We start from the raw sequence: 25,609 nt of genomic DNA, 5'->3' as shown, positions 1-25,609 counted from the left end.
TTCCGAACCGATTATGCAACTCCCATTTTCCCTTCGCAATCCCAACCACCTGCCACCTTTTCCACCTCTAAGAGATCGGCCTAAGTAGATGTAGTTTGTTTTAAAATAACCTCCTGTAGCTAAAATAATCGCCTTTCGGTAGAACCGCCGTGCCTTTCCATTTTCCAAAACGGGTAACCCTGAACGATAGCTACCCACACATGCAAACACACACACACACACACACACACATGCTAAACACCTGCACACCTGTCCCTTCGATGCACTTCACGCGCTCACCGGCCTCACTTCGCTTCATTTCACCCTCTCTACGACCGGCGTCTAGGTACGCTCGCGGGCTTTCGGATGGTGACCGCCGTACCGGCGATGGTTCTCGAGGACGATCCGCCCCTGAGGGCCACCAAGGAGAGTAAGAACGGTAAGTACGGAAGCGCCCGAAAAGCAACGTGCCTCGCGCCCCCAAGGTCGTCCGCGCCCATCCATCCAGCCAACGACCGTACGGGCGGCCTCGGTGGCCGGCAGTTTCGAAATCGAATTCAGATCGAATCGGCACCGTTCGATTCGACTGCAACCGGTTTCACCCGTGATTGCGAGATACGCTCGGAATGTTGGACGCAATCACCCATTCGGCTGCACCAGCGCGCTTCTGCGATACAATGTTGCCCTCCGGTGGAGCTTCACTTTCGAACAGCGCGCGCTTCAACAACAATGTCTATTCCGGTTATTTTTATGAAACGACCCAGCTTGGACCGCATCAACCACACGGGTCATCATATTTTAATCTCTCAAGGCACTTTACATTTCTCAAACGCGATCGTCCTTTCGGAGCCGCGATGGTGTAAGGATTTGGACGATCGCTTCATTCGTTTCATCTCGTTTAAAAACCTTCGACTAAAATGTCAAACAGTTGCACACGGTCCAGCGAATGTTCGGAGTGGTTTGTTAATGTTTTTCTTGTCTTCCATCGGAAGTTATTGCTTCGAGCACTATATTTTCCATTCTATTGCCCGGCAAAGCTTGATTAGCTTCGCACTCGGTTCGAGGCCTGGTTTTATGCATCACTCTCAATCCTTTAGCGATTGAATGTGCCGTAAAGTTGTGGTTAAGAGTTAACAGATCAGTTCCAATCTGATTGATTTCAACCTGTTTTTTTTTTTAATGTACATGCATCCATCTTTTTTATCGACCCAACAGTGTTGTTCCGTTGGGTGGAAGCTTTAAAAAGATAAAACCATTATGACACATTTGGGTCAAGTTCGGGCCGACCGACTGACACCGCGGCCAACCTTTTATGGACGGCTAATTTGCATAATAAAATCCCATTTCGAGCATAAACGCTTGGTTCGGATGATGTTCGATATAATCGGCTTAATCGGGAATAAAATAGCTAAATTAAAACTAATTAGCCTATTATGTCGCGTTGCTAGTGGGTTGGTTCCCCGTAAAGCTCACTATCGATTAAACACGTTTCAGTGTCAATCATAGGAGCAATTTTCATGCGAATAGTTGTATGGGAATCAGGTTCGCATCAATTTTTTTTTCGGTGCTCTAACATGTGTGTCACTCATTTCACAGCTTCTAATTACATAAACTACAATTTTGACCACCAGACTCCCAGGCCTTTCGATTTGTTATACACAATTTCGTATAATAATTAAATGAAAATTCTACGAAGATATTCACTTCCACAAGCATATCCCTTCACATCTCTTCATATCAATCTGCAAAATCTCACATGAATGGCTTTGAATTTCTAGAACCTTTTTTGCCGTGTGGTGCTGAAGTCGAAACATTGCGGTAACTGTGGCCTGATATGAAATGTTGAGAACTATCTCAGTTCAATACCTCCCAGAATTGTTGTAACGTTGGTCTAGCTTAACTTGTGAAGTTGGCCTGAAAGCTTTATGTTTGGGAGTTGAAAACAACAACAGCGAAATGCTTTCAACGGAGCGCTTGGGCGAATCTCCTTAAATTCCTCAAATTAAGCATTGAAGGTACTGATGCCTGGAAAAAAGTTTTGCACTACAATAAAACAATTCTTAAAAATTCGAAGATTTTCTAAAAGTTTTGCAAACGCTGGATGATGTTGTCTCATTTGTTAACAAGAATCATAATCTACGAGTAAGTGACTTGTGGTGTGAGATAAACGCCATTTTAAGTGTACATTTAATATTAATTCAACGAAAAAACTACCTTTGACTACCACTCAAGATTATCAAGAATAAATTAACACAACCCCGGGATTTAGTGGGTTGAGAGAGCATATTTTCACAACTCCCTCATCTGATCAACTTGATTAACCAATTTGAAATGGGCATTACTTTTAATAATTTAACTTTTACTATCAATGTCCGTGAATCAGTCCTACAAGAAGTGGAGTTCCACGATCCAACCGAGATTAGACCCCATAACGGACACTCCACATTGATTCGTACGCTATCACATGAACAACCTACCCAGTCCAGTCCTCCCTGTTGCTAAAGCACATCAAGAAAACAGTGCAAAGTATAAGCAAATATCTTACGCTTTATTCGAACTATATAAATTTGAAACAAAATCCCATTTCTTTAATCCAATTTCTTTACCATAAAACAAAAACGTAAGCTTTAAGCCATTTCGTTAGAATAATTAATTGATGTGTCGTTAGCAAACGTTTCCTACATAAAAGCACCATATGATGCCATTTAGAACGCAGAAGGTGCAATTGCACACAGCAAGTTTCTTCAACTGCTGTGCCACATCGTTCACATTAAGCTTCGAGGCGTTGTCTGTTGTCAACAGTCTGCTCACCAGACAAGTACCCGGAACCCCACACGGTTAGTGTACCGGCCACAATCAAACACAAGTTTAAAAATGATTTCCGATTACCCCGAGATAGGATAATGAAAATGATGCAAACCGATGTGAGGCAACTCGGTTAGGGTTGGCCTCCTGCACGGAGCAACCGTCGGTTCGGTAGCAATGGCCGTACCGCTACGTGCAGACTCCTTCCGTAACAGTGCGCTTGTGACAATATTTCCAAGATATGCACCCACTACCACCGTGCGGCAAATTCCAATATAGAGCTACGCTCGTTGCATAATCATCGGACTTCTTCTGCACGGCCATGCATGCCAAAACCGCACCGAAACCCGCACAGCATCATCTTGGGGCCCGTACCTCACCTTCGACATTTACATACAGTCAACGGGCAGCTAGCAGCAACGTGGCTTCGAAAGATGAAATACCACAAACGAAACGGACACGAACGTCCTATCGATCGAGCCCTGGTCATGGTTCGAGTACGTACCGCACGTTTGCCAGCAGAAACAGACCATCCAGCGTGTCGGTACTTGTTTCCCGTAATGCATCCTTAGCCCAGCGGAGGAAGTGCGTGCCTGTGTGTGTGTGTGTGTGTGTGTGTGTGTGTGTAAAGTTATACAATCTAACTTAATGAAATCATGATCGAACCTGACGGGCCTTTCTTCCGGAGATGGTTTGCGTGTCGGAGCAAAATTTTAAATAAAGCTAAACCTTTCCATCCACTGCGGGAACGGTCAATTGCTGGGTACTGGGCAAAGGGATGCTGTCCATCACCGACACACACACACACACACACACACTCTTGGAGCATTTCCCCAATCATCGATAATATCTGATGGGTCTTTTGTTCTAGCGCCAGGGGAGATTTCCGGGACGTTGGAACGAAATTGCATGTATCGAATAGCACACTGTTCTTGTCGCACTGTGCTGTCCGATAGATACATGTAATCGTTATAAAAAGCATCTATAATGTTTTCACATACCGCATGCCGTGTAGAGAAATTTGATATTATTTCAGATACAATCTTGTTTCCTTTGAGAATTAAACAAACCACACGTGTTGCTTTCACGCCAAACTGGCAACAAATTATCCATGTGCTGTCCCGTTTAAATATAGATTCTTTATTTAATTACACATCAGTCCCTGCTAAAGCTTAAACCGGTTGGCTAATTCTGCACGTTCTAGCGTAAAGAGTGTAGGTTGAATAATCGATTGCGCCTGCCCTATCGAAGCAGGCGTTTGACATCATCAACTTTCAGCTAATTTGTGCACCGTACAACCTCGTACTCGGCGAAAAATGGAGAAAAACTAATACCAAACCAGCTCCTTCATCACAACCCACGTGGTGGCATTTTCAATTCAGTTTCTGCCAATTAAAACTGGGCCCACCTTCTCGCTCGCGTCGGCACGCTTGCCCGCCTGTAGCTTGCTGACCTTCGCACGATTGCCGCACTTTGCGAAGTCTCGCATTTTTTCCCTTGCACTGCGCTCCCGGAGACATCTCACGGTCACAGCCACAACAGCCGGATTGTGCTTGTTTAGATGTCGAGCATGAAGCCATTTAACGTCTTAATTACTTTACCCGCGACAATTCGCACCGGATTGATTACGTTGGCGGTACCCGGACGGGCCTGAGTTTCCTGATTTGCGTTTGCCGATAGGGGGAGAGTTCTTCAGAGATTTTATTTTTGGACAAACCATCTTCCGGCCGAACTGCCAAATGTCAATGTTTGGAATGTGGTGTCCTCGATTTCCATTTACGGTGGTGGTGTCTCGATACTCGTGTGGGCTCGGAAGTCTAAGCGGTCTAGGTACACATCCGGTGTGCAGCTTAAAGTGATCGAGCAAGTTAGCGTACGTTTAAATAGCTTCATCGATTGATTTTTTTTTTTTACCAAACAAACCGTAAAGAAACACAACTCGACAACTTTAAATACGAGCTTGAAGTCGCCTTCCGCAAACGCACCAACACCAGCGCCGGTGAGGAGTTGCCCGAGCACCGAGGAGAAAACAATACCCCCCGATAACCTCCTACGCGCCATGTATCATGAGCCATGACGGGGAAGAATATTCCCGCCCGATCGGCCGATTACACAATCCACATCAGGCAGTAGGAAAAGACTCACGCGCCTCCATGTAAGTTTGGGCTACGGAGGCGAATGCAAACACTCCGTGTCGAACAAAGTGGCAAACCAACATCAAGCATAAGGGCCTAGGAAATGATCATCGGGGGTGCCGATGTGCATGGCTCGTACACCACACCGGCTCGACCTCCAGCAACCGTACACCGCACCGCAGCCGGTGCATGAAAATGAAAGTAATAACAGCTATTTTGTAATACGTTACTTTCGATTTCCCGATCGGTAACGAAAATGTGCGGTGGTCTAACACGCTCCGGCCAGACCCTGCCGGCAAGATACCCGGCCTGCTGCTGTGCTCGAAGATCCCGTAAGGCTGAACAGCACTTTCTCCCGAAAGTTGAAGAACACGGTTTTGGGAACCGAAGCGCAGCCGGCCATAAAGGGCCGTCAACATCAACGGCGGTCTCCCTTATGCAATGCGGATGGTGCGAGGGCGTAAATTGTCGGGCGATAGATTGGGATAATTTATGGTTTTGTGAAGTCACGGGTGAACATTTGCACTTCGCCGAGAACGTTACACACAGCGATGGTGGCGCGTTTTTCAGCCCACCAGCAGAAGCGTTGTTTTTTGGGGGCTGCGGAAAGTGCACGGGATTTTTGGCGCACTGCAAAAAAGATAATTGTGGGGATATTTTATCTTCGGGAAAGGTTAAACGTTTGCGCTTATGGAACTTTCGCAAATTATGATTTATATCGAAAATTGCACAAGACGTTGCAACGTACCGCTGCAATAGTCGGAGAGGGAATTTCTCCTACAATCCTGGTCACGGCACCAACACACTAATTTGCCATAATTTTGTTTATAGCAAACCGTTATCACCTCTTCTGCTACAAAGAAGTTTTCGAAATGAAAAACCACAAAATTATCCCGAGATAGAAATGATTTAGTATCAATGATACCAAAAAAACAATAGAGCAATCAGACGTGTAAAATCTCCTCTTTTAAATGTAAATTAGTCAATAAAATGTGTTCAAGCAAAACTCCGCTTGATACAAACATCAATGGAAAGAGATTTTGAATGGTTGATGGCTTAGTAAAATCAACAGCATCAAAAAGATAGCCATTGACACATAGCTACCATTAGTAAATTATTCCCAACAAACCAATGCGATGGCGGGAAAATGGTAAACCCAATGAAAAAGGCCATCGTTTAACACCACCTCGGGGTGAAAGTAAAACGATTATTATGTGTTTGTGTCTAGTCGGCGCACAAAAAAAAAAAACAAACAACCATGTACGGCAATTGACGAGATGAAAGGAAGCGGAAGGGTTGGGGATTTGTTTTCCAGCTTCCCTCACACCCTTTTCTGCCATGTCGTTCGCGCTGGCTGCTATCAAAACTCCCTGTAGCAATTGTTGCTAAATATGACAGCTAAACAAACACAAACAGCTCCGGGTGTACCGAGCATCAACGTTTGTGGCTCACATCATGCGTATCGAATGTCCATTATAACGAACAAAAACTGCCCTCCGGCGATGCACCTGCAACAGGGTTGACGGGTAGGGGGTGACATTCCAGTGGCATCAAGCTGAGAACAGCGAACGTCAAGGATGAAATATTATTTTCCATCCAATCGCACCCGGTACACATGCACATTGTGGATCAATTTTTTCTCCGTCTCCCCACGTAAATGGTTTCGATATTGCGCTCGGATGCATTTATGCACTTTGGGTGCATCGCTCATCCAATACCAGCTAATCAGCATAATCCTATCAATGGTAAACTAGTTTTGTTATTTTTCGCATCTCATCTCGTGCCTTCATGCCAGTTTCCACCGACATCCCCTGCTCGCTGCATCCATTGCTCAGTGGAAAGCTTTCTAATCACTGACTCCAATAGGCAACTGGCAATGGTTTGCCCGATTGCACAACACCGGATGGTGTTCTCCTCACAGGCGGCCCACAGAGCGGGCACTCGGATGGGGCGGGTTTTGTTGATGGTTCCGATGTACACATCACACAACCCAGGATTGCGGGAAAGTTAAAACCTGTGGAAATAGAGCCGGCTTTTCTCGCCGTCCGGACAGCTCGTATACAACAGGCATGCCAATCTTTTAATAATTGACCGCATCACTGATCAATCTGCATAGTCTCAAATCAAGCAATGATTAGACCTTTCACCAGATACCATGCCGAAGAGCTGGTTTCGGTGAGAAGCCCCGAATGCCGACGAGCCCGTGGCTCCTAATTGGCCTCCAGTGTTTATATGTGCTTGTGATGCCTTTTTTTTTCTTGCCGCTGATGCTTTCCACTGTTTTGTTGCCGTTGGGTTGCATTTTCTAACCGGTTGCTTCATTCGATCTGCAGCAAATATAATTGCCCCCTCCGTTTTTTTTTTTGCCGCCAGAGTCACCATCATCATCTGCACGCTAAACAATCGCACATTGCTGTATGTTCGATGTTCACGCATCAACGCGCTCGCTGTACAGCTTCATTGAAATGGTTTTATGGCAAACTCAAACATGAACACAAACAAAACATCACGCTAAAGTTTATAACCTTTGTCAAGTATTTGAGTTTGCAGTGCTGTTGAAGCTTTGCGTTGCAGGAATTATGTAGCAAAACCTCTAATCAATATTGTGACGCAAAGCGAAGCTGTAACCCAATAAAGTAAACACACTACGACGAATTACGATTTATTATTTTTTTGGTTTTCAAATAAATTATTCAAAACCTGAGAACTGGGTGAGTTAGTTTTTAAGATTCTTCACACTGTTAAGCGGTTTTAAAGGATCTGATCCGCTTCAAGCCGATCCTGACCTCTTATAAAGCTGCATGATTCGATCGCTAAATGTTTAGTTCCATTCGATGAGTTGGAAAAATCTTCAGAGTCATTCGTTTGTATGTCCTCCTCGGGAGACACCACTCGACTCTCTAAAGATTCACGAAGCTGTAACTGCAGCTATTCACAGTTGATCACTTGGTTTAAGTTTGCATTCAGTTTAAAGATCCTTTCCGATCTGAAGAATATCGATCAGAATACATATCAGAAGGTCGTTTGTTCGTAAATCATTCTACGATTTTTTCGCATACAAAATTTTCTAATCTCAGAATTTTGATAATTATTGTTTGAAAAAATTAAAGATCTAAGGGTAGATTTTCACATAAGAAGATGTATTGATAACATAGGTAGGTTCATACAAATAATTATGCTTAAATAGACCAATGTAACACCCTGCTTCTAACACATTTACCACCCCGATGCTAATCGCCGTTCGGTTTGCTTTCCGTGCATTCACAGCGTTTGCACTTTCTTGCCGATTAGCTTAGAGATGCATTCACCAAAATCCCCGGTCCCCTTGCCTGGCGGCCTCAGCCACCACATTGATTGCATTTCAATAATTTCACTTTTCTCCCGCGACTAAAACGACAGCAGCACCGAAACACCGACCGCACCATTAGCCAGCCGTACATGCATCGGTGCACCGGGCGTACCAAGGTGGGTGTGCACCTGTGCACCGTTTCGATGTGTACTTCCACCAAATGCTGCATGCATACAAGCTTACAACATACTCGCCCGATGGCGAGCGAGCAAAACGGGAAAACTGGTTGGCGGCGGCGGTGGTGGTGGTTTTGGTCGACTTTGGAGGCCGATTTCCATATCGAACATGGCGTTGTTGAAGAACTTGATTAACATTCCAAAACCACAACATTACGGCAAAAATACCACCCGAACGCCATCGTGCCTCCCGCTCACACTATCTCGTTCCTCGGTTTGGACGTTGGTGGACATGGCCCGATAGTCAGGCCGGTTTCCTTTCGGTCGGTTAAGCGGAACTTTCGCATCGGTTTCGGAACAAGCCGCGCGCGCAATTCAATCCGATTCGATCCATTCCGACCGTGCTCGACCAGTCGCCAGTCTGTGCCCGTACACCGTACGAGTGGGATTTCCCGCTCCCGCGGAACCATTCGATGATTTTTTTTTTGTTTTTGTTATTCATTTCGCTTCTTCAAATCGTGGGACAAGTTAACGTTAAAAAAAAAAAAAATACGCGCGAAGAAGATTCGGTTCCGGGGCCCTAACTAATGCTAATCGGGTGCATCGAAAGTGTTTCCGCGGGAAGAACACACACGTCCGGCTCGGCAGTGTTGTTCCGGTGGTGAATGGTGCTGATAGTGCAGCAGCCACAGTGGTACAATCCGATTTGTGCATCGAGCTCATCGAGTAATACGCAAACAGCCTCAGGCCACCGGCGCAAATTGGCTCGTGAATTGGGCACCCAACCCGGGGAAATGTTCCCACTGCAGTCGCACGTGGCAAAGGTTCGTAGTGCTGTGCTCTGTTCTACGTTCTGGTCTCTTGCTCCCAAAGGTCACGGATACACCACCATCCCAACATCACACAAGCTGCTGATGAGCTGCTACGGCGGATCAGCGCCATCAGCATCGCAAACCAATTATCACCCTAAATATCCGATCCAATTAGTGTGAGTGCGACGATACCGAGATACCACTGGCGGCCGGTAAGGTCAAGTTTCCAAAAACCGTTTAATACCATTTGCTGTGCCCGTTGCTGCTGTTGGCCCTGAGCACGGCTTAAGTTCGCGCGAACTTTTCAGAACAAGTCGCGTGCGTGCCGCGAATGCGACCCGGGGATAAGATTAATGCAGTGTGCCGCCGTCGGTCAAGCGCGAGAGACCGAGCGGAATATAAACCCCGCCCCGAGCTCGAAGTGGCAGTGTGCGGGACGTGCCCATCCATAATGGCACGTACGGTGGCGTGTTTTGTGCGTATCCAGGGTTCGAACCAAAGTTCGGACTCGTGACAAACCTGTCCAAAAAGTGGTCACCGTAGATAGTGGCTTACGGATTATGACGATGTGCCGTGAGCTAGTTGAAGGATTGAGCGTAAGGTGGTGGCGAAGGTGAAGAATGTAAACATTACAGACGCGGATGTACACGTTGATAAATGGGCCAGAATGTTGGTGTTTTTTTCGGGTTTAAGAAAGGGAAGACAAAAAGTGCATTAAGTGCTACATGTAGCTGGCAAATACACTTAGCCCAAAACAGGTTGAAATGATTTTTTGTACGCTTTAGTCGCTATTTTTCAAAATCTTTTGGGAATAAATAAAGTGTACATCATATTCCCTTTTTTGGCTCACCGTTGGATTGAGATTTGAGTTAATAACGCCTGAGTGTACACAATTTAAGCACAAAGCAAACTCCCGAAACTTCGTCGAGCGTTAATAGTGATGAATAACACCGAGAATGCATACTTTCAGGCGCCCGTGAAGCTTTTCCAGCGGAGTATGGGTAGATTAACGTCTATGTGCATCTTAATTGCTCGAAATAAAGGAGAAAACCACTCCAGCTCGCTTCAACCGATCCTTCCGAGTAAACAAAGTAATAATGAAAAACAAACTAACCGAATCGTTACGTCGATGTGCGTACTAATTACATTAAAACCGAAACGCTGCTAATGTTAGCTACAGAAAAATGGTTATCTACGTCGGGCTCGTTAGAACGTGCCTGTGCCGGGTGCATTCTTTTGCTTGCAACAAAACCATCACCCGGGGAACACACTACCCCTTAACCTGGCCTCAATTGGGACGCGCGTCACAGAGGATGCATTCCATGCCGCAGCGCAATTAATTAACCCTCTGCCCACCGATTCACGCACGCAGCGGTGTGGCTCGTGCGAGCAGCATTTACAATTATTTCGCTTCGACACATCCCTTTCAAACGCGCCCTGTGTGCTCGCTCACAGGATTTCTGGTACCAGAAGCCATCCCACTTCTCGATCGCTGCTATTCCGGTGCACGCGGGAGCACAACACTTCAGCATCAAACATTCCGGAAAACACATCAATTAGCCGCATCAAAAGAAAGCATCCGGCTCGTGCAAGCAACCACCAACCAGTCGCAGTAGCGTTTAACGCAAAACCCGGGAGGCACCGAAGATGCTCTCGTCCACAAGGGCCTCTCACACCGGTTGGATGAGGCCGATGGGAAGATGGGCATGGTTGGGTGTTTGTTGGCGGCGCTACACAATTCCCCGTCTAATTGCTCCGATCGATGTGCACGGTTTGGCGCCGGCATCATCATCATCAATGCTCCCAACGCCGAGCCTAGCATCTCGCAATAATGGCCATTTGTATGTAGCGAAACAATTCGCCTCCTAATTATCAATTAAACTACTGCATGTTTGGGTTGCCATTACACCGACATCAGCATACCGGTGTTTATGATGTGATGGAGTTTCGGACCACTCGCTCCGAGGGCTCTCGCGTCTAACGGTGACAAACGGACCTACTAATCGCAGCGCCATCTGGTAGCGACAGAGAACAATCGGACGTTGTTCTGTTGCCTTCAGTCTACAGCAGGCTCAACGAAAGTCATCCAATGCGTACACATCGTATTATAGCAAACCCGTCCATGGTGAATCGGATCTGTTCCACACCATTAGCTTTGGCTTTTTGCTCTTCCCGAGCGCGCAGAACAGTTGCCTGATAGTTTTTGGCTTTGCTTTCTACCGTTTCGTGGGAGTTGATTCAGATGCACACAACATAAGCCACCCAAGCACAAGGTCCACATGTGGCTGACGGCGTACACATCAAATCTTTCCTTCCCGATGCTGTGTGTTGGCGCTAGTGGTGGGTCACACGATTCATTTCACGATCCGATCCGGAGTCGGGTGTGAACAGCGGGTAGAAACATCTAGAAAAAAACGCATCCAAATTTGCAATAAATACTACGGGAATCTCATAGGAAATTCAAGAAACCACAAGCAAACATGCCGAATAATTTAAGGGAAGCTGACGCATGGAAAACTGGACAAAAGTGAAAATTCTTAAATACTCATATGAAGATGGTGAGATAACCTACGAACACATTGCTAAAACTCCAAAGAATACTGTAAGAAAACTAGCCTGTTAATTGAATAATAGTGTCTTTAGTAGTGACACAAGAAACAAAAAATTCATAGTGGCTGGTGGTCAAATTCTTCTAAAATCCATGAAAATCTTCTAAAAATTTCTCATAAAAACATGCTTTAGACCACCAGAGAAGTGCTTTGAGTGAAACAGAAATCTATTTGGAACAAGTTGAAAGTGGTATGAAAACCTACTGCAGCCCACGTATCCAGGGCGAAAGAGCGCAACTCTCGACGAGATCACAAAATATGTTCAAAGAAGAAAAAAATGTTAGATACAAAAATCGCTTAAAAAGTCGCTTTATAGAATCTCTGAGGAGTCATTGCGTCTACTGGACCTACTGGGCCTAATTCGATCCAGTTCTGACCCGAACTCGCAGCACCCACGGACCTTCTTGTACCCATGGGCCACCCCGAACCTATTCGGGTCACTTACGGATGGCTCCGACCTCGCTACGTTCGGGTCGTCCCGTCCATCACTAGTTGGCACCCTTCATGAGCAATGTAGGAATAATGTTCCAGAGAACAAAACCAATAAAAAAAACAATTCCCAACAGTACCCTTCCCGCCCCGTAGGAGATTTGAGTAAAAGCTAATGAACCGTACTGAATTTTCACCCCGTTACGAGCACAACTAGATGCACCCCCACCGGACTTTAGCATGGGTCATGGGTTGTATTGCAACAAAGACACAGCAATGTCCGGCAGGAAACATGAACAGAAATCGGCAGGCTGGTTGGAAATATGCCACCACCGTATGACGTATTATTTCCACGAGGGCAGCATTTCGCGTGATGCGGGACAGTGTTGTCCACTCCCACCTGGAGAAGACGCGGAACTCGGGAATGCATCGGGCATAACAACAGCGGGCCATCAGACATTGGACCGGAAGGTGGTTGGATCCGGTTCTACTGCTCTGTTTTTCTCTAGACCCAGTCAAGCACGCCACCCAACATTCTTCTGGTCGGGGGGTTTTTTTTTTGTGTACCACTCGCAAAGTACGCACGGTGTATTGTGGCGCTCTTTCGCGTCAGCAGTTTCCGGTTTTTAGCCTCCACACACACACACTTTTTGGACGAGTGTTATTTGGAGTGGTTTTTGTTTTTGTAACCCTTCCCATCCCACTTTTCGACCATGGGGAAGGCATGTTGTTGTATTCGCTCTTCTTTTTTTTCCGATGATGTACAATTCGATTCGGTACGTGGTCACCAACGCCACCGACCTATAACATGAGCCCACACACACACGCTTCACAACGCGCCCGGGTCGCTCTCTAGTGATTGAAGCGCAGCACCTAAAAACCGCGGAGCACTTTTTCCACCGTGAAACAACAGCACATTCCACACAGCTTTTTTTTTTTCGCCGATCGGCCAATAGCCGAGGCCTTAATTCGTATCGAGCGCCTGTAATAACAAACGGTAGCCCAGCATTGGGAAGGGCAGCAAAAAGATCACACGGCAAGAACGTGCTGACACGTTGCTGTGCTTGTTGGGTGTGAGTGTGTGTTTTGCGTAGTCGCATCCGCTAGCATTGATGAAGTGGCGAAATCGTTTCACCTGTCGAAAAAAATGTGCCCTTCGCACATGGAAATGAACTTTGATGCCCTTTGCCTATCTACGGTGGTGGATGCTTGTGCACTCATTCTTTGGGGAGTTTGGGTAATATTGGACTGGGCCGATACGGAGGTAAAAAATACCTTGATTTTCTACAATTAAATCCTTCCGAGGTGGCCATCCTAGTTGAGATTGCGAGAACAACAGATTTTCCCACCATAAAGGTTATTGCGATAGCAAGATTTCTATTTAAGTTTATTACAAAAATCAGATCAACAATCCAGCCCGAAACCTAAACTCTACAAACCATAGTGGAACAGAAATCCCTTCAATCGCCTTCTAATTGCAGGGCTATTAAAGATGATAGCGTCCTATTAAACGGTTCACAAACAGATTAAGGTGAAACAAATAGGTCTTCCACTCACATTTGTTACCGAGCCCTGTTGCCATCTCCATGTCCCTCGTCTGGGATGCAATTTTTTTCTTCCCAGCCCATCGATGCAGCAACCAGCAATGTAACGAGTGTCCATCCATCCAGTGACGAAATCCGGTCCGTCCACATTTCACCCGCTGCGACCTAAATCATAATTAAACCCAGCATCGCCAATAAAATCAATCGCCTAATTGCACTTAACGTTCACCCGCTCGCAGCCCAATAAAGTCCCGGCACAACGGGCACACGGTGACGACGACGGCAATCCATCGTTGCGCGGCCACAGCATTCTGCCATACCCGTTCGGCCATAAATCGAAGCGACGCGCGTTCGCGACCAACTGCCGGGAAATAATTATTCTATTCTTGGTAATCGGCCCCAAAACCGGTCCCCGATATCGATCGGGAATCGCACGGCGGGACACCGCCAGCAAACGGTTTGCCTGTTGCTACGATCGGGAGCGGTGTGGACATCGAGCTCGGCAACCCGCGAGATCGTTAACAGATTTTACTTTCCGTGTATCGGGCATGGCCGTTCGTGTGGTGCGTGATACTATTTTGACAGGATCATTAACCTTGTGTGAGCCGTTACGCACCCGGGGAAAATGCGTGGTCAGCAGCGACAACTATTCGACCCGTCTTCCATCTGCACCCTGACCGCCCCTCCCCCCCGCAAAGAGGAGCAGAAATTTGTCATCCGATCTTTGCCCGATCTCGTATGCGCGTTCTAACGCGACACAATGTTGAACGATAGGCCGTCGCCTCTTGGCTCCCTTTCGCTGGAGGAGCTGGAATACCCGGGAATGATTTATTGGAACGCATCCACAGCTTCCCGCACAGCTTCCCTTTTGGGGCGCTATATAAGGAGACGGTTGCTAACGGTGCTCTAAGGTAGCACACCTTCGTGGAAGTGGACCGAGCTCGTTTAGGGTAAATGACAGCAGCGTAAGTCGCCTTCGATTGTGGACGGTACAAGATCGGAACTCCTTATCGATCAAGTTGCACCTATTAGGTCTAATAGGCTGAGCGTAATGGGTACAATACTTGATTTACCAACGTGGTCAAAACCCATCAACCGGTATGGTTCTTTGGGGCCAAACACACAAGAAACAGTTATGCATTAAAGGATTGTTGCATTTGCTCTGGTTCATTATTCTGTGCAGGAAGATTGGGATCAAAAATAGAGTATGAAGCTCCTAAATATGTTACAATCTGATTAAAGTATACAATAAAAGTAATAACTTCGAAGGTGATGATGAGAAAATTACTACCAAAGCCAAATTGAACAAGCATTCGACGAAACTCGTTTCAAGGTTCACATGATTGGCATCGTTGAAGTTGCCCAGAACCTTAACAAATCCAGAAGCTGGTTTCAAGAAGCAGTTGGTTTTCACCTCAGTCCTCATCTTTTATCAATTACTTCAAGAAACGTCCAACGAATTATTGGAGCAGGATTGCCCAAACATTCATCAATAGCTCCTATAGAGATCGTGCGATTTTAATTGCTACTGCGATGTTTTTCTATTAATGTTTTGTAAGTGACCGTGGACAGTACATTAGGTTTTCCTGTTCTGGAGCGTAGTAGCCTGGTTTCAGCTGTACCAACTCTGATAAACTTGTCAAATATTGAGCAGCGGCGTGATGGGAAGTAGTGAAGCAATTTCTGGAGGACTGGCTGTAACAAAACAGGCGCTAAAGGTTTGATGATAATGAATATTGACACATTCTTGTAATAGTAAGTTGATGTGACAACTATGAACGTGAGAGCCGCTGACTTTTTCTCAGATGTATACTTCGGTAATACTACTTTTCGAGCAAATGAATTGTAGTTTTAAAATATCATAAAGGTAATCCTTTCCTTCTCAAACCTCTGTTGGGGTACGTGTTGGGACCATCACCATCATCATCATCTCTAATAGGGCATAATAGCCCTAGGCTAGGCCAGAACAAAAGACAATGTCCAGCTTCGCAAATCCGGAATGCACTTCGCGTTCTAAAATTCCCCATTCTCTGCCGAAGTCTCGATGGAAAGCATATCTCTACTTCAGTGATCGTCGATCATAAACCGTTTCTTTGAGCACTTTTGTGTGGGAGATATCAACATTTACCTTCTTGTTGAACGATAGTCCCCAGTGAGTCATTTTTATCCCATTAAGTCTTATGGACACGATCTACATGACCACTGTAGCATCTTCTACCACATCGTTTGATCAGTTGCTACGATCGTCTGGCAAAACCACGAGGAATCCAAGCCTTTGGCCTTGATCTTCAACTTCTTCTGCACTGGTGGGATGATCAAAACTAGACTTTTGTTAAACACTATCTCCTTGCTCCAGGAAGGTGTTAACGATGTTATTGACTACATCCGGACCATACAAAATACGTCCTACGTGGTAAAATTAAGTTCAGTAAGTCAGAAATGGCAGGCGTGTCCTATAGGGTCATTAACGAATCCAAAAACCACTAAAGCCCTTTTCCATTTCAAAAATACCTACACGTTGTTTAAAAAATCAGTAGATCGCTAGACGAACGCGTAACCACGTGACTGTCACCCTAATGAACATGCTTCATTTCGATTGTTTAATGAAGAATTCAATTGCTAGCCGTCCGACACTTTACGTCCAGGAGCACCCTACCGGGGAGTACAACGTAAGAGGAGAGTAAATTTATGTCCTTGATTCCGTACACCATTTGCCATCCCAATTTAGCTCAAGTTACTTTGCGGAACGGTTTGCCGATATGCGTTTCCTTGCGAAGAACGTTACTGTTTCTGATTTCTTTTTGCCACTACTGGTCCCATAATCAACCTTTGTATCCTGCCCATGTGTGTGTGTGTGTGTGTGGTTGTGTGTGTGTGCGTGTGCTCCTTCCACATGCTGTGCAGTATGTTTTCATTGTTGCATGAGTTCTCAATTTCCCTTGTCCGCCCCTTTGACCGAGTGTGCCACGCACCCCCTTCACCCGGCAATAGGTAAACGAAATACGATCGTACGCCGTCGTCGGTGCCACAGCGAACTAAAATAAAAACCGAAACATTTTTCCGCATGTCTGCGCGCATTAGGAACTCGACACCTTACAGTGCAGCCGGAGTTCGGGCATCGTCTGGTACCGCGATGCAGTACCATTGCTTTCCCTCCGCACAGTACGCCCGATACCTTTCAAGCCTGCCTTGGTGTGTCGTCATCTCGAATATCCCAGCAGCACCACCAACAGCAGCAGCAGCCAGTCTGCCAAATGGCGCCCAGGGAATATAGGGTTACACGGCCGCCCTCCATCTGCATGCGCCAATAATCTTCCCGATCATTAAATGCATCATTCCCGGGGCCCGCTGGTTCAAGGTCTCAGGCCCGGTACACAGATAGGCGGCAGCAATGGATGGTTTTTTTTTTCCTTCTCCCGCAAAAAAACAGCAGACATCTCGCATGCATCCAGATGATGCAGCAAGTTGGCAGAGTGCACATCGCGACCGTCTTTGTGCACTCGGGGGAGGGGGTGGATGCTCACAATATTCTTACCCGTAGGAATCCGGAGTGTTTTTTTTTTTGTTATTTACAATTCTCCCCCACATATTTTTTTGCCGTTTCTGCCGTTGCTACATTCGTTGGAGGGGAAGCGATGGTAGTAAAAGCATCAGAATCGAACTGCAGGCAACGGCCGACACGATGCAGATGCTTTAAATCACAAATCGACAAATGATTGCCCAGAGCGAATTGAGGATAAAGCACAATTGTGCCATGTGCGATTGGGTCCGACACAATAGAGCACTTTTATCTTTTATCCCGGAAACCCGGGGAACAGAGATGAGCGAAAACCCACACGAAGCGAACGGTCTTTGTGCAGCTTTTACAATGTTATTATTCGGCGGGGAGGATTCGCTGGAATGCTGGGCCGTATGCAAAATGCCGTTCCCCGGCTATTGTTGGATCCGGCTTCACAATCGTATTGAATCTTATTTCTGAACATATTTATTCACCCTTTCATTCCGAAAACCGGTGAAATGTCGTGCCGTGAAGCTCAAAAGCGTTACGGCTTTCTCCAAATTGAAATGTTGCTCATATTGTGATTAATTATGCAGTTTGGTTAAATAATACTTTTCAATCAATTATCCACGAATTTATGAAACGTTTGGGGGAAAAAAAACTTCGAATGAGATTATTGCATATAAATCTAATTACTAGAATTTTACAGACATTGAAGTTCCAATATTTGTACATGATACATGGTACTTAACCAGCGTTAGGAGACCACTTCGCCGGTCTCGAACTGCTGCAGGAGTCCTCAAAACTGCTCACGGTACAGCTCCGTCGTCAGCCAATCCATTATCCTTTATATGGCGTACACATCAACGCCATCACTCCATCTTAATTTTACCTAAAAGGACTTTACAGGCTGGGTCGTCCGGTGTCATTCTCATGAAGTGTTCAGCCCACCAGAACCTGGCAAGTCTTATCCTGGCTCGTAGAGCTCGTCATTGTCGCGGCTCCTTCATTGTCCTTCTACACACTAGGGGCCAAAGATCCTTCTGAGCATCTTCCTCTCGAACGCGGCTAAGAGGGTTTCGTCAGTTTTGGACAACATCCATGACTCAGAGGCGTATGTGAGCACTGGAACTAAATAGGTTCTGGTTCTATATAGTCCCAACTTCGTTCGTCGCGACAGGTGTTTTGAGTGGAGAAGTTTTCTCAGACTGTAGTATGACCGGTTGGCAGCCAGCACCCTCACGCATATTTCAACATCAACGTAAGTTAGGATCTGTTGGCAGGGCCGTTGGTGGTGCCACCATCAACTTGGTTTTTGCTTTGTGAATCCAGAGGTTTTCTGACGCCTGCTTAAGTCATGTGGAAGCATCCGCTCCGTAGGTGAACCGTAAACCAATGATGTCTAGGTCACCAACGTATGCCAAGATCTGATTCGACCGGATAGAAGATGGTTCTCGAAGTTTCCACCTCCACTAGGTTGAACAGTACATAAACTAGCCCTTCTCCTTGACATAAACTCACATTAATACATAATACGTTTATAATAATATTGTATCTTCAACTCACATCTTTCGTTGCAGTGTTCACATGGGGTCGCAAAATGGGCAAAAAGTTCGATCTACTACGCCGTGGCAGCGATGCACACAAGCTAGCCGGACCCGGTAGTGTTGCACTCGTGTCCGTGGCTCCACCGGTAGTGCCACCGTCCTCCACGTCCGCAACCTCAATGTCCCCGATCAATGGTGCCACTTGCATCTCCTCCTCTTCCGAACCCTGCATCAGTACGATCTGCGGTGAACAGGAGAGTGCACGGAAGGGAAAATCCACCGTCCCGCTGAAGGCAAACCAAAGTCACCGTGCCACGAACGGTTCGTTCACCAGCAACGGGCACGACCCGCTGGTGAAGCTCAACTCCGAACGATCGTCGGGCACGTTCCGGAACTTCTTCTACCGTATGGGCTCCACCGGTATGCTAAATCACAAGTCGAACCACTATCAGAAGCAACAGTTCCTGCAACAGCAGCAGCAACAGCAACAGCATCAACAGCAGCAATCCCACCAACTGCTGCAACATATGTCACTCGCCCAAACCCAAGCGGATCTGAGCAAAATGGAGCAACAGCACCAGCAGATGCTGTATCGTAGCAGTTCGACCAGTCAGCTTAATAGCTCCTCGTACGTCAAGTGCGATGATCCTACCGATGGTGTTAATCTAGCTAACGGGCACTCGAAGACGACCGTCGGCAGCACTTCCCTATCGTCACAGCTTCACCTGACCGGGTTGCGTGACGCACACACCAACGGCAGTGGAACGGGTTCCACCCAAGAATCAGGCCCCTCGTCAGCGACGTCCTGTACGACAGCCACCAAATCTTCCAGCTGCGACGATATTGCACGTGTCGGGCAACCGTCAAACCCGGCGGAGGGCGCTCTGTCGAAGAAAAACCACTTCCCGTACGCCTTCCTGCGCTCGAAGCTTTCGGTACTGCCGGAAGAGAATGGCGGATCGGTCATCAACTATAGCCGTATTAAGGAGAATCTCCTGCGCACCGGGAACCGTGGTTCAATAGTGAGTCTTCGGTCGGATCTGGACAGTGTTTCGATTACGGACTCGCAGCTCAACATCTCCGGTGAGAGTGGTAGCGATGTGTTTCTGCCGGCTTCTACCACCGACAGTAAGTCTATCGGTACGAGCAGCGATGTTGGCATAATGTCGCGCAACAATTCGATCAAGACACTCACCGATACGGAGCACAGCTTCGTGCTGAACTATCAGCGGCTGAGCAGTTGCCTGAGCAGCAACGAGTCGGGCTATGATAGTGATGGTCGACATGCAGAGGATAAGATCGACGATACTAGCAATGCGTCACTAAACAGTAGTGTGAGTTCATCGCACCACCAACATCATCATCACCAGCAGCAACATTCGGCCGGTGGGCTTTCGACGTCCTTCAATGGTGGTGATGCGTACGTGGACGCGATCCGGACGAAAGATCAATCGTACGTGTTCGGTAGCCGGAGGCGTCTATCCTCGTCCTCTTCGTCGATCGTTTCCGGCGTTGGAGCGGGCGGTGGTTTCGACTGCGGTACGATACGCCGCCGGTTCCGGCAGATTAAGCTGGTCAAACAGCAGGGCGACGAAACGATCGGCATCGAGCTGACGCCGCAAACGATCGGGCTGGATGAGGGCGAGTGTGAGACGCGCTACCTGGTCACCGAGATCGATCCGGAAGGAATTGCTTACAAGTGAGTAGCGAGCTTTTCAGCTAACTAAATCATGCACACGGTGAAGCTAGTGCTCCAACTTAAGCCAACTTAGCAAGTCTTCTCGCATTGTATAATCTTCGTTCCTTTTATGAAGATGTCCAAATTTATTGAACAAAAGTAAATTCATTCCTCACCTACTTGCTATATACCGGACACACAGCAGCGTCTGTGCGATCCTCACGAAAATGGTGCTCGATACGTGTTTGCCATTTTGAAGCTTATGCAAAACAATCCATTTACCACATTATATCACGCGTTTTAAACTCATTACGAATCACTTTTGTTTGTTTCTTCCTCCCTACCCTACGTTCGCCCCACGATTCATTCACCAGGGATGGCCGATTGCGCATCGGCGACGAGATTGTGAACGTAAACGGGCATCATTTACGTGGCCTGCAGTCTCCCAGCACTGTCCAGCGTATCCTATCGACATTTGTCAACAATGTCGTAGATCTTGTCATTGCACATGACGAGTTAACTACGTTCAACTCTGACGCCAATCGTAAGATTAAGATCGATTCCCGGCCGAACGGGTCGACCGCCAGCGCGTCCGGTGCGATCTCGATCTCGACCACGCCGGACGGTTCGTCGGCGTCCTCGTCATCCTCGTCCTCACCGACGCGCGCATCGTCCAAGCCGTCCGTAACGGCGGTCGGTGGGGGCGGTGCCGGGCAGCCGAAACCGTTCCCGCTGACACCGATCTACGCACCGTCCGATTACGTGCCGGTGTACGCGAACCGCATCTCGATCTCGAACACGATCTGCGACGATGAAAAGTGGCAAATGATTAGCAAGCAGCGCTGCGAAGCACTGGCCAAGAACGGATACTCCCAGATACTCGGCGCGAAACGGCTCATCAAGGATAGTGATGAGGAGATGGTACCCGGTGCCGGTGGCGCTCATCCGTCCCAGCCGAAGCATCTTATCGATTCGAACGAAACGGGACTGTACTCCCTGTATCGGCCTGTTTCCCATGGCAGCATCAATCAATCGATACGGCATCTCACGAGCGGTGGCGAGGGTAACGGTTCACGTGCGTCCATTGCGGAAGGACATCCAACCGTGCTGGTACAGGTAATCTCCGACACGATACGTCGGAACGTTCCGATCGGTACGTCCCGAACAACGCAGCTCGACAGCTACCGCGGGACGAAGGTTCCAAAAAGTGAAGAAGATATCCCGCGATCAGTGCAGCGGATCCGGCTCAAGTCGGACGATGGCGATCTCGACAGCAAACCGGATGGTAATGTGCCGTTGCAGCGGTCGAAGACGGAGAACAACATTAGCGGTGCGCGGGAGGAGCTAGATTGCTCGCTAGATGGTACAAAGTTTGAAGCCGGCGTACGGATCCTCATCAACGAGGAGGGATCGTCTTATATTGAGGGTAACGTTATTGTTAGCGCTTAGTTGTGTTTTTCTTTTGCCCAGAAGTAAAGACCCTAATTGAATGTCTCTCACCTTTGCCAGGGATACACAAGTGCACCTATCTGACTGTCACCTTCTACAAGGGAGCCGGGATGAAATCGCTCGGGTTCAGCATTGTCGGTGGACGTGATTCGCCCCGCGGTAACATGGGCATCTACGTGAAGACCGTCTTTCCAAGCGGACAGGCTGCGCTCGATGGAACGTTAGTGGCGGGTAAGTCCGGAATCACATCGTACCATTAGCGCTAATCCAATAAAGCCGTATTGGTTCCACGCAGGAGATGAAATTCTATCCATCAACGACGTCGCCGTGCAGGGTATGAGCCACTGCGAAACGATTGCGCTGTTCAAGAATGTCAAGGAAGGACCGGTTGTGCTGAAGCTCGCCCGAAGAAGGTAACTTCCTATACCTCTCACGGTATACTGCAGAACTAAAAAATCCTAATTGAATTTTCGAAACTCCTTCCATCAGGTATCACCGGGCTAAGTCAGTCGATAATCTACCGAACTGAGCGATTTCATACACCGCTTCAACACGTAATCGTGCAACCCAGCAACGGTTTGGACTCGGAGGGGCAATCGCTAAAGCCCCACCAAACCACTCTATTATTTATTCCACCCACGAACCCCACGGACACTTCAATTCTAGTCACCTGTTCTGTATAGTGCTTTGGTGTGACCGTGTTCCGCGGCACAACGCGTGGCGGATTGTTTGTTTGTTTTTTTTTAGAGGAGTGCAAGCGACCTATCAGTAAGATTTCAGCAAAAGAGCAAAGCAATAACTATTCCAAACCCGATCGCACCGATCATCGGACAAAGAGAGTGTGTGTGTGTGTGTATGCGGGAGAAGGTGGAGAGTGGATTCGTACAGCACTAATGGCATACTAATTCGCACACACGTATATCCCCTCCTCTCATTTCCATTGTCATCTATCCTCTACGACAATGAGATAAGCCGCGATAGCTTGTCTCGTGCGTGAAACGAATTGCTCCGAATCGGACATAGTTTATGCGTGCGTGCGCGTGTGTGTGTGTATGTGTGTAAGACCAAACGTTCTACATGTAGGTTAAGAGTGCTCATTTCATTCCGTCCACTATCTCGCTCTTTGTACAAATCTCATAAACATATCTCGTAAAGTTAATAAAAATGAAACATTCATAACAAACAACCACTGCGGCGTTTAAAGGCTAGCTAATTTTCTATTCCCGTCACACCATGATCTACATAACCGTCGTTATTGGTGCCGTCGTCGGCTACACTCTGCTGCATCGGTTCGTCGCTTCCGTCCGCATTGCTGTCGTTTGATTTAGTGCTAACCTCGATGCGTCGCTTCTTGGCATAATGTTCGATGCGATTCTCCAGACTCTCTGAAAGTGCATGAGAAAGAAAACAAGGACGTGGATTCAGGTAAACGAGAATTGAAAGCAATGATATTCATATAAAATAAATGTATTCAGTGAAAAGGAACGAAACCTTCGATGAGCAAAATGAGAAATAGTATCTGAATGACCTGAGGACTGTTTTTTTAAGGTTTTCTTTATATCGGTACTGTAATACTTATAAGACAATTTTTCAATGGAGTTCCTTTTGTTTTACCGAGGAATTCTAATATCAGAAATTTTCCAAAATTTTATGCATCCTTTTTATGCACGGTTTGTGTTTAATTTGTTCTGGTTGTTTGTAAACAACGTTAACGCAAAACGAACTCTGGGGCTCTGTACCATCCACCCTTTTGTACATTTTGGATAAATAAACTACTTCACATAAAACAATTCGTATTTTGCAAGCTTACCACATTGTTGCCGTTGTAGCAAGGGACGATATTCTTTACTTTTTACCCCTTCGGTCAGTTGTGTTGCTTGACCTGACATGCGCCAAGATCCCACACGTTCCAATTCATGCAACATGTCACGAATCATTGTTGATCTATAAGAGAACAGGAGTTAATTTAAGTCGAGTTCGCAAAGAAACTACAGCTCGTTTCAATTCTCATACTTCACATTTTGTTTCATCCACAATCCCTGCAACTCGCAGATTGTTCGCACCACATTCTCATGTTTGAAGATCCAATTCCGCAAATCGCTTCCACCGTCCGATTCCTGCTGTTCTTCTCCGGCAGGTTGGATGCTTTTCTCGTTAAACTGACATTTGTACAGATTTAACGGCACATCGATTGCCATACTGTACTGTGGTTTGCAGGGATTCTTCTCAACATCCAACAATTCTTTCACCACGGACGGTTCTTCCTTTCCCTGTCCAACCAGCAACAGTACAGCCATGATGCATCGAACCTGATGCCAAAGGAATGCTTTACCCGTTAGCTCGACGCACAACATATTATAACTTTCATTATCCAGATAATCTTCTTGACACATTTGTATGCTAATTGCATCGATGCTTCTCACGAAGTTTACAACTCCATTTCCAACGTCCATTTTGCAGAAGTTTCGAAAATCATGTACCCCCACCAGATAACGAGCGCCCTCCTCCATCAAAGGTACATTCAAATCTCCTTGCGGAAAGAAATACCGGTACGTCCGCGATCGACAATCGAAGCGGGCACTATACGCAGGATTTACCATCGGCATCCAGGCAATGCAACGAATATCCACGGGCAGCACCCGATTAAGCATCGAACAATAATCGAGCTCACCCTCTAGATTGCTCTCTTCTAGCTGTTCTTCCGGTGAAAACTTGGAGCGAACATCCAAACTTATCACCTGACAAAACGCACTGACACCCTTATCCGTGCGCCCGCAACGATTGTAGTTCGAAGTTTCACGACCCTCGATCAGACATACCTTCTTCAGTGCAGCAAACAAGTGATGTTCTGGCGATATGAAAAACAAATGTTAAAAGTATTATTTCATTGTAATAAAGCGTGTATAGAACTGTCCCTACCTATCGTTTCAATGGAATCTTCCTGCGCTGCAAAACCTTGATAGTCCCAACCGAGATAATAAAGACGCAACAAAATGTGCCGTTTGAAGCATTTGCTAAAATCGAACGGACGATGCTTCTTCGTCGCTTTGCCATGTGTAGCTTCTTCATGAGATTTAAGGCTTTTCTGTACAATGCTTTTCAATTGAACGTTGTGTGCTTCAAGCTGTCTGATTTTAGTTATCAACTCCTGCAAAAAAAAAGTAGGAAACAACTCCTGAGTTAGGTATACAGTTAAAAACTAAGGTATTACTTCCGGGATGAATACCTCTTTGGAAAGCGATTGCAACTCCTCATCTGTTGCGGATTTCACCTTTTTATTCACTTTTACTTCCATAGTTAATGCAGAAAATTAACAGAACATAAGCAAATAGGATTACAATCGAAGAGAATGTATTCTGGGGAAAATCAAAACAAACCAAACCGGCGAGCCGCTTTGACAGCTGTCAAACGGCAAACATTTGGCTGCGTACGGCAGTAATGGCTGCCGTTGCAAGAGCGCAACCACAATACAATTTCGCTTCTAGTACTGCAAGTTTAATTATTCCGTTGGATACATCAGTGGCCGTTAATAAGATCACTCGTATATAAATTGTTTCAAACGAAGTATTTTACACCCGCCTAGCTCCATACAATTTCGATTAAACAAGAATAACCGCTTTCAGACAGTAGAAAGGCAATCGTTACGTAAGTAAATATT

At 46.6% G+C, this 25,609-nt stretch overlaps 2 protein-coding genes across 2 annotated transcripts in view; one reads left to right on the top strand and one right to left on the bottom strand.

Annotated features, from left to right (window-relative positions):
• Positions 1-22,480, top strand: part of LOC128706956 (uncharacterized) — a 28,924-nt gene extending 6,444 nt beyond the window's left edge. Inside the window, exons 2-7 of the mRNA XM_053801900.1 lie at positions 326-418; positions 18,858-20,523; positions 20,877-21,928; positions 22,012-22,182; positions 22,247-22,364; positions 22,441-22,480. Of these exons, the coding sequence (XP_053657875.1) occupies positions 326-418; positions 18,858-20,523; positions 20,877-21,928; positions 22,012-22,182; positions 22,247-22,364; positions 22,441-22,480 (3,140 nt within the window). The remainder of the gene's footprint in view (positions 1-325; positions 419-18,857; positions 20,524-20,876; positions 21,929-22,011; positions 22,183-22,246; positions 22,365-22,440) is intronic.
• Positions 22,481-23,160: 680 nt separating this feature from the next.
• Positions 23,161-25,246, bottom strand: LOC128708016 (tRNA pseudouridine(38/39) synthase). Its single transcript, XM_053802973.1, has 5 exons — positions 25,178-25,246; positions 24,871-25,099; positions 23,965-24,799; positions 23,762-23,895; positions 23,161-23,336 (listed from the first exon to the last, which is right to left on the bottom strand). Exons 1-5 carry the CDS (start codon positions 25,244-25,246, stop codon positions 23,161-23,163), a joined length of 1,443 nt encoding a protein of 480 aa, XP_053658948.1.
• Between the last annotated feature and the right edge of the window lie 363 nt (positions 25,247-25,609).

Source organism: Anopheles marshallii, chromosome 2 (assembly GCF_943734725.1).
Source record: "Anopheles marshallii chromosome 2, idAnoMarsDA_429_01, whole genome shotgun sequence".
NCBI classification, from domain to species: Eukaryota; Metazoa; Arthropoda; class Insecta; order Diptera; family Culicidae; genus Anopheles; species Anopheles marshallii.
The sequence above is the reverse complement of the archived record's forward strand: the minus strand, read 5'-3'. Positions and strand labels throughout refer to the sequence as shown.